Genomic DNA, 12335 nt, shown 5'->3' on the forward strand with positions numbered 1-12335 from the left:
ATACTTGGTCCACAGCCATACAGGTTACACTGAGGGTGGCGATATAAACAACTTTAACACTCTTACTAACATGCGCCACAATGTGAACCCACACCAAACAAGAATGACAAACACATTTCGGGAGAACATCCACACCGTAACACAACATAAACACAACAGAACAAATACCCAGAATCCCATGCATCCCTAACTCTTCCGGGCTACATTATACACCCCCGCTACCACCAAACCCCAACCCCCACACATCCTCCCCCACCCCCGTGCGTCGGTTGAGGTGGTAATTTTATTTAAAAATAAAGAGGGTTAAAACATTGCCATGCAGAGATGTGAATATCCTTAACTTATACAACATGTAATGTACAGAATATCAGAAGCATATATTCAGGTAAAAATATCACAGATTACATTACCAAACATATTAGACAATCCACATTATGTGTTATTAATGTGTGTAACTGATATTTAAACATGATGTAGCTCCTCTCCTCTGAATGCAAGTGCTTCTACAGCAGGAAAACAAGTTTTGTATTCCTACAAAATACAAGACACCAACACACTGCAGGTAATTTCATTATTGTCATTAAAAGCATGATTGTCCATTTTGTGTTGACCTGTTTAAAAAAAAAAAAGCATAATGTTTAAAAAAACATTTCATTAAAGCGAACTAATTGTCTAGTCATGGTAATAAAAACAAAAAAATTGTCTGTCTAGGGTCCACTTATTAATGATGAAAAAATTATATCTGTCTCCGGTTCATTTCGAGTTAACTATGAACAAACTGTGATTAATCGCAATCAATTTTTTTAATCGTTATTTATCTATGACTTATCTTTTTAACACGGAGTGTTCACACTTTTTTCACAGAGGGCTGCATACAGAAAAATTAATGGCGGCCACTTTGATACATTTTGTACATTAAAGGCCTACTGAAATGAATTTTTTTTATTTAAACGGGGATAGCAGATCTATTCTATGTGTCATACTTGATCATTTTGCGATATTGCCATATTTTTGCTGAAAGGATTTAGTATAGAACAACGACGATAAAGGTTGCAACTTTTGGTATCTGATAAAAAAAAAGGCTTGCCCCTACCGGAAGTAGCGTGACGTAGTCAGTTGAACATATATGCAAAGTTCCCTATTGTTTACAATGATGGCCGCATGAAGTGAGAGAGATTCGGACCGAGAAAGCGACAATTTCCCCATTAATTTGAGCGAGGATGAAAGATTTGTGGATGAGTAAAGTGCAAGTGAAGGACTAGTGGGGAGTTGAAGCTATTCAGATAGGGAAGATGCTGTGAGAGCCGGGGGTGACCTGATATTCAGCTGGGAATGACTACAACAGTAAATAAACACAAGACATATATATACTCTATTAGCCACAACACAACCAGGCTTATATTTAACATGCCACAAATTAATCCTGCATAAAAACACCTGCGTGTTTGTTATGCTAGCTCCTAGCTCCTCTGCTAGCTCCTAGCTCCATAGAACACGCCAATACAATTCAAACACCTGATCAACACACACAATCACTCAGCCCAAAAGACCGTTCACCTAACCCAAGGTTCATAAAGCTTATATATTTTTAAAAAGTTACGTACGTGACGCGCACATACGGTCAAGTTATCAAATGTTTAGCAGCCAAGGCTGCATACTCACGGTACCTGATATTCAGCTGGGAATGACTACAACAGTAAATAAACACAAGACATATATATACTCTATTAGCCACAACACAACCAGGCTTATATTTAATATGCCACAAATTAATCCTGCATAATAACACCTGCGTGTTTGTTATGCTAGCTCCTAGCTCCTCTGCTAGCTCCATAGAACACGCCAATGCAATTCAAACACCTGATCAACACACACAATCACTCAGCCCAAAAGACTGTTCACCTAACCCAAGGTTCATAAAGCTTATATATTTTAAAAAAGTTACGTACGTGACGCGCACGTACGGTACGGTACGTGTTATGCTAGCTCCTAGCTCCTATGCTAGCTCCTAGCTCCATAGAACACGCCAATACAATTCAAACACCTGATCAACACACACACAATCACTCAGCCCAAAAGACCGTTCACCTAACCCAAGGTTCATAAAGCTTATATATTTTAAAAAAGTTACGTACATACGCAAAAAAAAGTTGCGCACATACGGTCAAGCGATCAAATGTTTAGAAGCCAAAGCTGCATACTCACAGTAGCACGTCTGCGTCTTTGTCATCCAAATCAAAGTAATCCTGGTAAGAGTCTGTGTTGTCCCAGTTCTCTACAGGCGTCTGTGTATCGAAGTCAAAAGTCCTCCTGGTTAGAGTCTCTGTTATCCGAGTTCTTCCATCTTGACTGCATCTTTCGGGAATGTAAACAAAGAAGCGCCGGCTGTGTACTGTTGTGGCTGACTACGTTCGAAAAATACGTCCATTTCGCACCGACAACTTTCTTCTTTGCTTGCTCAGCTTCCTTCTCCATAATGCAATGAACATGATTGAAACAGATTCACGAACACAGATGTCCAGAATACTGTGGAATTATGAAATGAAAACAGAGCTTTTTCGTATTGGCTTCAATGTGGAAGGCATACCCGTGTTCGCCGGTCTACGTCACGCGCATACGTCATCCTCAGAGGCGTTTCGAACCGGAAGTTTAGCGGCAAATTTAAAATGTCACTTTATAAGTTAACCCGGCCGTATTGGCATGTGTTATAATGTTAAGATTTCATCATTGATATATAAACTATCAGACTGCGTGGTCGGTAGTAGTGGTTTTCAGTAGGCCTTTAAAGATGCCAAAATCATACCGATGTAGGTGGATATCTGTAAAACAGACTGGTTCGTACATGCTAAAATCCTTCACTGTTGCCATTTCAAATACAAAGTAATGTATACAGTAGTTCTAACTTATATCTGTCAGTAGACTCGATATGGAAACACTAAAAACTACAACATGACTGACAGGGTGGAGACACAGTCGAAGGGGGCTTGGCCTAGAGGAGGGCTCCGGCACATAAATAAGACCACCCACAAAACGGTGCATTCTAAAGCGACGGTCAGAAAGCAGCTTGAAAATGGTCTGTAAATCAAAATCTATGCAACATATTGACCAAAGAAACACTATCACATGTCATGTCGACCACAAGGAAGTGTTTTAAATGTAGAAAACAAATCTAAATGTGACCCCTTTAAGACATTGTCATTCCGCAAGACAGGGGCATGGGACCTGCAGGCTGTCAGCTAAAAGCTCGAGACACCCAACTTTTCTAAAAACAGACGCTAATTCAAACCACAAGCACCTAAATTCAGAGATTCTAAATATTCAGAAGCATCAAAGTTTCACCTCCAAAGCCTATGGTTTAAAAGGTAAAGACATTTTCATATGTATGCCCTACCTCTAATCCTTCCAGGCTTCTTACACGGCCACCTCTATCCACGTCCAAGAACAATGTCGTCTGCTGCCCAACATTCCTAAACAACAGAGGGCTACCACACCGCGGCATAGGTGCTGAGGTGGTTGGTCTTAAAAAGGATGTTAAAGCACCAGAGGGCGCTACAGGAGGCCTGTTGGCGAAGAAGCAAGCTAGAAGCAGCAGTGGGTGCTCTTGGACTGTGGGAAACAGCTGCTGGTCTGCCCAACAGGTGAAGCAGATGCACGTATACAGGAGCACCTGTCCATGGTGATGGCTGTGGTATACAGTATGTATTGCATATATGTAATGTCAGCTTGCCACTGTTCTGAAACAGAATAGTATTCATATGGTGTTCATTGTCATAAATGCTTGGTTTGCACACCAAATTGTAGTCAATAATTGTTAAATACATGACGTCACTAAGGCAGTAAGACAGTTTCCTGCTCAATTAGAAAACCCTGTGCCAGTTTTCTTTCACTCTGTGGAGTAAAAACAGACGTAAGAGCAGTAAGTGGTGTGAGTCAGTGTTGTACTGTCGTAGAATTTCTGACCTTTTGACCTATATATCATGTATGTCAAGAATGTATGCTCATTTTGATTTCTATTCTGTGGGACAAAAGTGAATTTTAAGTCATGCCAACCTGTCTACAGAATGTGTTGACTGTCTAAAGGATTCGAGTTGTTATGGAACAGATAGGGAAAACAAAAAAGACATTGACGCACTAACAAGAGAGATAAGAAAGGGATAAAGTCAAACGAAGAGAGTGTTTTGGTAGCCATCATTCCATGCTGTCGGGCGCGCCCGGGGGGAAAACTTTCTGTGTGCTCGACAACTCAACCCAACCATTGTACCATTTGATTATGAGTAAAATAAAACTCTTGTGTTAAATCTACTTTGGTTCTCATTGACAACCCGGACTTTCCACTACACAATTGGCGTCACGAACTAGGATGGTCCAGAACTCTGCAAGTCAACATCCGCTCCCGGCTTCTCTCTCAGGCAGACAACGCTTGCACGCGCGCATCTAATACAAGGTAAGCTATTTTGCTTATTGTGTAAAAGTTGTCTGTCTGAAGAGAAACGGGATCGGTAAGACGAAAACTTAATTTTTTTTTCATAAAAGATAGGCCTAGCAGGTTCTCCAAAAACAACCTAGACTGGGGCATGTGTTGGTTGGCCTGAGTTGTTTTATATGTGATCATTTGTCTGTGTGTTTGTTGAAAACTTGTGATTTCTTGTTTTTAGCTATAAGGGGATTGTTAATAGAATTATTGGTGGTTTGGAGTGTTTTTGAAGCATAGACGATGTGAGACGAAAAATTTCTTTTAACCTCTTCATCCTCTGTCGTTGTTGGCAGAGGATGCTTTTTTCTGCAAGTACATTAGGTTAGCCGGAGTTGGACACAGCGAAATTTAAGGCAAGGTTGGCTAACTGGTGTGACATTTGGCCCACACAAATTTATGACGTCTATGAAGGTCCTACATATCTGTCTATGTGGAAACTGCAGCCGGGTAAGAAGCCTGATATAAGGTGATCGTTCAGTGACTCCGGTAAAGGAGATCAACTGAGCCAAGTTGTCACGAATTTGGAAATTTGCTGCAGTATAGATGGATAGAGTTAAGGGCTCCATATGGTAGAGCTTTGGTGAAACTTGGTGAAACTGTATGGACTGACCAGACACGATGTCTGTAGGATTGTTGGGTGATTTCTAGTGGTCCTATGGCGCCTTAGAGGCCAGTTATCCGTGTTGGTCAGGGAATAAACACAGGTGCTGCTCCACTGAATGGGTTAATCGCCGTTGTATGAGCAATGATGGAACCTGGTTTTTGTGTATGATACGGCCGATTCCACAAAAGCACGCGTGCATTAGTTTTTTATATTGGTCCGGACCAGGGGGGCGTGGTTTGTGGGATAAAAATGTGTGTTTTTTAAATTTATATGTATATATCTGCGTATTGTAATAACATTTGTGTAGCACCTGGTTTCTTACCTGTTTTAATTCCCCTCTGAAAAAATCAACCTCTCCCCTCACGCTTTTTTCGCACCCACGCTGATCTGCAAGAGCTGGGAAATTGTCCAAAATGTGTGTGCTTGTGAGAAAATAGACAAAGTTATGTACAGAAAACATATGAGTGAATGATCCATCCATACAATTATCTTCTTCCGCTTATCAAGAGGTTGGATCGCGGAGGCAGCAGCCTAAGCAGGGAAGCTCCCCCTCTTTGGCACTGCGAGCGAATTCCAGTCATTTGAATTTGTTTTTAACTATACTGGTGATTGTGACTGTGCGATATTACAGTTGTTTTACACACTGAGATTTTGAGTATGGAAAAAAGGCTCTCGCTCGCTGGTAAATTCTCTGTGTGTGAGTGCGTGTGTGACGCATAAAAAAAAAAAGGAGTCTCAGCTGGGAGACATTTTGAGATAAGAGTGTGTCAGAAGTGGCAAGGCTGTGTGAGTGTCAGCTGTACGAGGCATTGGTTCGAAGAGGAGTGACACTGATAGCATTGAGCTGGGTTAGCATTGTGTTAGCATAGCATTGAGCTAGGTTAGCATTGTGTTAGCATAGCATTGAGCTGGGTTAGCATTGTGTTAGCATAGCATTGAGCTGGGTTAGCATTGTCTTAGCATAGCATTGAGCTAGGTTAGCATTGGGTTGGCATAGCATTGGGCTAGGTTAGCAAAAATTTGCTTACTGAGGCATAGTAAGGCTAAGTTAGCATCTAGCTTGGCATTACTAAGTGTGGTTGAAAAGTTATTCTCGGTCTGTAGAGTGTGCTAGCAGTAGGTGCTTGCTAAGTCCAGTAAAATAATAGATATATGGAAAATTACACGTTTAAATATCAATAAATAAATACGGATTGTGGTACATTGAAACATTGTTTAATTCATCATTCATTTATATGTTTAGTATACTTTTTTGGTACAGCCTTGATGCTCTGCTGATCCATACAGTTCCTGTGTGGAGCTGAGACAAAACACACACGCACGCACATCATAGATTAGAAAACATTGTAGCGTTGAATTAGTAGTTATACAACACATAAATTAATAATATTGAATTTAAATAGGAAAAAGATAAATTAGTTGTTTAAATATATTTAATTTTAATTTTTAGAATAATCACAATAAAAGGAAATTTAAAAATTTGAATCTGGTTATTTTTTACTTTTATCTGTGTAACTGGGTTTAAATCAAAATATTGTCGACGTTTATAGTCACACCGGTAAATCATGGAATCTGAGTCGCAGGGTTGGTCAGCAGGTTGCGTCCTCAGTAAACTGAAACCACTGGTAGCCGATGAAATAAAAAGATATTCACAGACATGGAACAGGCGGACACAAAGTTGTCTGTCACCCTGGCCAGGGGACGGGACTTTTAACACAAGCGTGGGTAGAGCCATACTCAAGCATCAGAACCAGTTGGAAGCTCATCCAAGAGTTGCAGCATCTACGCTTCCTGGTGGTGATGAAGTTGTGGAAGAATGGGGACAGGTAAATGGTGAAATCAGATTAGTGACACAGGGACCACCTGCCACCACAACAGTGCTGGAAGGATCAACACACTCAGCGAACCACCTGCTGGCCACAAGAACCACAAGCCTACAACAAGAGCAGGCTGATGAGGAAGCTGTGAGAAGACTGACACAACATCAGCTGACTGGGGGAAAGAGAAAGGTGCGGGCAGGTATGTCACCAGCGGATCCAACACCATTTGCTCCAGTACCTACACCAATATCTGCCCCCCAGGTAATATATATGCAGCCACAGAGCTGGAGAGGAGGTCCAATGATGGGAAGAGGAAGAGGAATGACAGGACAAAGGACGGAGAATTGCAGGGGGGAAAGAATGAGATGCTACAACTGTGGAAGGAGTGGTCACATGCGCAGAAACTGCAGATTTCCCCGTGGTCAGACGAAATTTTAACATATTATAACTTATAAATAATGGATGGGTATGTTCAGAGTAGCACGCTTTGTGTAGTATTCTAATGATTTGTTTTTAAGTTTATAATAATAATTATAGGGTCCATATTTGTTCCATAAACATAACTAATGGGGGTATAAATGGAAACAAAATAGAAAAATATCACAATGAGAATAAAAATAGAACAGTAAAATAAGAGAAACTAGGCATTAACGACCATGACATAAAAAAGTATTGCACTGTTATTGTTTTGCATTCCCTGTCATCCTAGCCCCCCCAAAGAGGAGTTGTACAGTCTAATGATGTGTGGGACAAAGGATTCGTTATAGTCTAAACCAGTAGTTCTCGAAGGAGGTAATGGTGTTTCCGCCCGGACAAAAAGGGGGTACTTGAAGGTATGCCAAAGGGTACGTAGGATTTTTAAATATTCTACCAATAGCAACCATTCAAAAATCCTTTATAAATATATTTATAGAATAACACTTCAACAAAATAAATATGTGGAATTAAGTTCACGAATCCAGATGGATCACTATTACAATATCCAAAGAAGGTTGATGATTGATTATATGTATAGAAATCTTTAACATAATTTAATCACTTGTTCAATTTTTAAAACGTTTTAGTTATTCTTATATTTTTTTGTTGTTGTCCAAATAAGTCAAGTAAGACCACAACAAATGAGCAATATGTTGCACTGTTATACAATTTAATAAATCAGAAATTGATTACATTATGCTGTATTTTATTTCTTTATTTTACTGGGAAAAAAGGTTGAAAACCACTGCCCTAGATCATATCTAAAGCTAAAATTATTTTATAAGACTGATTATTTTGGATTATTGTGTTTGTATTGTGAGAGAAGGAAAGAGGGTGAGAGAGAGAGGAAGAGAGAGCAGGTGAAGGAAGATTGAGGGTGAAGAGGATGGTTTGAGAAAATATGGGAAAAGGATGTTTATAACCTTACGTTATGTGAATGGTTTCTAGGAGAACAGAAAATAGAAACATTGTGTGAAGTGTAAGGAAGAGATGGATACAGGATGTTGTTTGTAAAGGAAAACGAAAGTGAAGAAAAGATGAGAAAGTGACAAATGAAGGTATTCGTAAATGGTATGCTGTTGATTGTGGTTAGCTGCAAGTTTGTTTAATTGTTTGTTTGTTTAGTTGTTTGAGTGAAATGGGAAGAAATCAATAGGAATAATTACATGCAAAATGGAATAAAACTATGAGTGCGATAGATAATGAATGAATAGATGAAATAGGTTTATTTTGGTCATATAATCAACCATCAACCAATTTGTGTGAGCAGTTTAACAGTAAATTAGACATATTAACAATCATACACATTTACACACAGAAAAGAAAAGAAAAAGAATGACCGAAAAAAGAATAGGCGGAAGCCAAAGCTTATATTGGCCTATGATATACATTTACTGAACATTAAATTACCTGGAACATCAACATTAAAAGATGAAAGTAATTGTTACTATAATTTATAATGTTAAAAAAACTTTACTTTTCAAGGGTCTCTTAAACCATAACAAAAAACTACATGTGTTCAGCTCATCACTGAGGATGGTCCATCATTTAACTCCTAAAACTGAAATACATTTGTGTTTTTATTTTTATTTTACTTGACCTATTTTAAAAATAAATATCCCCCGTAAATGATAGTTTTCTCCTCATAATGTAAATAAGCTAAGAATACAAACTGGAAGGCTGTTGTTCTTTACTCGGAAACATAATTGCCATTGTTTTAAAATTTAATTATCTGAACATTTAACACATTATGACTTATAAAAAATGGATTGGTATGATCATAATAATAATGCTTTGTGTATTATTGAAATGAGCCTTTTAAGTTTAAGTATTGGGTCTATATGTCTTCTATAACCCAAACTTCAAAACAATATTACATATGGAAAAATAAATGAATAATATAACATGTGCAGACATTTCTTATTCAGCATGTGTTTTACTTTATACCGAATAGCAATGGATTTGGATATTTTTCTTTAATATGTTCAATATGTGGCTTCCAACATATTTATGATCAATTATTATTCTCAAGAAGTTAGTTCATATACTCTGTCAAGTTACTCTTTCTGGTAAAGATTTAGTCTTATTAATTTCTACATATTGAGATCTATTACTTAAAATAACTACTTAACCACTGTTGTGAAACACTTTTAATTTATGGGAGTATTGGGATAGGATTGAGGAAGATGTCTGCTGTGGTGGTGGTTAGTTTAGAGTCATTTATATTTTTAATTAGACATTGCATTCCACCATACATCTGGGAGGTGGCCTTGTGAGGTGTTTGTGCTGCGATATCAGGAAAGCTGGCACAAAACAATGTGTGTGTGCATGTTGTGACTAGTGTGAAAGAGAAGATGGAAAAACGAGAATAAAAAACATTCTGCCTGTAGCATGACGTACAGCTTGCTCGCGCCTACTGATAGACAAATGATAGTTTAAATTAACTTATAGATAATCTTTAACTGAATTAAAAGGGTACTTAAATACACATGAAATAGTACGCATAATCTTTGAATTAGGGTTATTGATTAACATCTAATGGGATAGTTAAGACTGTGATTTTAAAACGTGATATGCAAAATTGAACTAACCGAGAGGATATGAAAACGATGAGTGTACATGTTTTGAGTTCCAAATTCTGGAGGAAAAAAAAAAACCTCAACAAAACGTAAAACCATACAGACGGACTTGGGTGGTAGTCACGGTTGTCCTAGGTCAAGCGAGGGTGGAAAGGATATGCAAGGGGGACTGCCAACTTCTCTGAACACGACAAGCTCCAAAGTGTAGCCAGAACATGCTCACACAAAAAAAAATACAGGTGTGACAGAGGACGCCCACAGCAGGATACAAACAGACCCCTGCTGGACATAAGTGTCAACGGACAATGTTCAACACAATCTTTGAAGCATTCCTTTGTGGTCAACCTGCACACACCTTGTAATGACCTGCTTACGAACTGTGCCCTGACAATTCAATACTGCACAGAAGGAACTTCCTGATGTTGCCTGACAGCACGACATCAGCTGACAACTACTGGGGACGCCTCCCAGGAACGAATGGAGGACGGGGACTGCTCCAACTGTCCTAGCACTTGCTGACTGAGGTGCGACCGTGTGTCCTGCCACCCAAACCGCCAAAGTGTATGATCACCAATTAGACGACTCATAATAGGAGCCTTTTGACTCTTATACTGTATATGGTGGGACTCAAGGTATGGCCGCTCATGTGAACTATCCTTACAACAATTAGAATGGTATAAGATGGACAATTGCTGTCCCACATTGTTCCCTCTGTCCTGCCTACGAAACCAAAAATGTAGGTCAAATGATAAAACAGGGCGTAGCTGCCGCTGATTGAACCGATACGCTAATACCACATTTTTAATTATTTCGGTTGTCTGTTAAAAACATAGGTATTGGCTGCAATTTGGACACTCCTGCTGTAGGCTACAAGGAGCTAGCAGCTATACAACAGCTGAGCTAAAATAACAAATTTAAGCATATCAAATATTTATAGTTGCTTATTACATACACAAAGTCGCAGAGAGACAGAAGTCTGTAGAAAGTATTCAGTAACAAACGTGTCCGCATTATTAAACTTTCTACCACAGGAAACATACTGAACAAATACAGCAGTTACTGTCAGACTCTAATCCGGATTACCGTGTCTATCAGAGACATGGTTAAAACCCACAACACCTTTCGTTCTAATTAATGTCCCGGGGGACAAGATTACAGAAAAGACAGATCGAGTGACAAAGGGGGGAGGAATTATGATTTTTGAAAGAGAAAACATTAAAAGTAGATCAATTTGAGTATGTTAAAATTTAATTTAATTTAATTTTCCTCAGAAATGTATTTCAAGGTAATTGTAGTATACCGACCGACCACAGCTAAAGACATTTTTCTCGATTCATTTTCAGACATCCTCAAACAGCATAGTATGAAAGAATTGAACGTCATGGGGGACGTTAAGCTGGACTGGTTAAATAAGACGCGTAGAAAGAAACTTAAGGATATTATAAACGGCTTCTACATGATACAAAGGATAAGCAGCTCTACTAGAATTACAATTGGATGACAAAAATCAAAGAGATCATCTGTAAATACACGAATACAAAACCAGAAAGAAGAGTGCTAAAATAAAAATACCTTGGATTAATAAAACAATTTGGATTCTAATAAGACATGAGGACTCAGCTCTCATAAGAGCAATCATAACAGGTCTAAATACAGATCGTATGATTTCAAAAGTTTTGAGGAACAAAGGCTGACTTTCACTTAGAATTAATCAAAGCTGCAAAAGGGAACATTAGAAAGTTATGGAAAACCAGATACAAACTTACGGAAAGAGAGCAAACAAGAAACAACACTATAACATTAGATATCAATGGCGCTACTATCGCAGACAGTCTGGACATAAGTAATCATTTTAATGAACATTTCATCCAGTCTGTACAAACCCTGAATAAAAAATCCCTCAAAATCAGTGCAAATAATTGTCATTTATTTAGGATGGACTAATTTTTGAATTAACAAATGAAACAAAGTTAAACAAAATCTTCACTGCATTATCAGACTCACGATCTTGAGATATATATATGGGTTGGACACTATCTTCCTAAAAACATACAAGGATTGTATTATTGCTCGTATAACAAAAATTGATAAATAAATCAATAACGGAAAACACTTTCCCTACCACGTCGAGAAACTGCTACTATAATTAAATCCATAAAGCAGGAAATAAAGAAGACCAGAACATGTACAGACCAATTAGCCTTCTCCACGTTACAACAAAAGGAATAGAAAATTTGAAGTTAAAAAGTGGCTTTGGAGCAATCAAGGCTGCTCACACGGTCACTAAGAGGGGCATTATGTTGACACATCAACTTAATGTGTACTATATTTATCCATGAGAGCATTTTTGTTGTAAATTGTGAGGTATGGCTGTTAAAATC

At 38.4% G+C, this 12335-nt stretch overlaps 1 protein-coding gene across 4 annotated transcripts in view; it reads left to right on the plus strand.

Annotated features, from left to right (window-relative positions):
• The window catches only part of atat1 (alpha tubulin acetyltransferase 1), a 68267-nt gene extending 63566 nt beyond the window's left edge, over positions 1-4701 (plus strand). Inside the window, exon 12 of one of the 4 annotated variants that reach the window (XM_062056729.1) lies at positions 3407-3609. In XM_062056729.1, the coding sequence (XP_061912713.1) occupies positions 3407-3471 (65 nt within the window). In that variant the 3' untranslated portion in view covers positions 3472-3609. Of the gene's footprint in view, positions 1-3406 lie in introns of all 4 variants that reach the window. The other 3 variants (XM_062056728.1, XM_062056730.1, XM_062056727.1) reach the window with 3 other exon arrangements.
• Positions 4702-12335: the final 7634 nt, after the last annotated feature.

Source organism: Entelurus aequoreus, linkage group LG08, assembly GCF_033978785.1.
Source record: "Entelurus aequoreus isolate RoL-2023_Sb linkage group LG08, RoL_Eaeq_v1.1, whole genome shotgun sequence".
Taxonomy (NCBI): Eukaryota; Metazoa; Chordata; class Actinopteri; order Syngnathiformes; family Syngnathidae; genus Entelurus; species Entelurus aequoreus.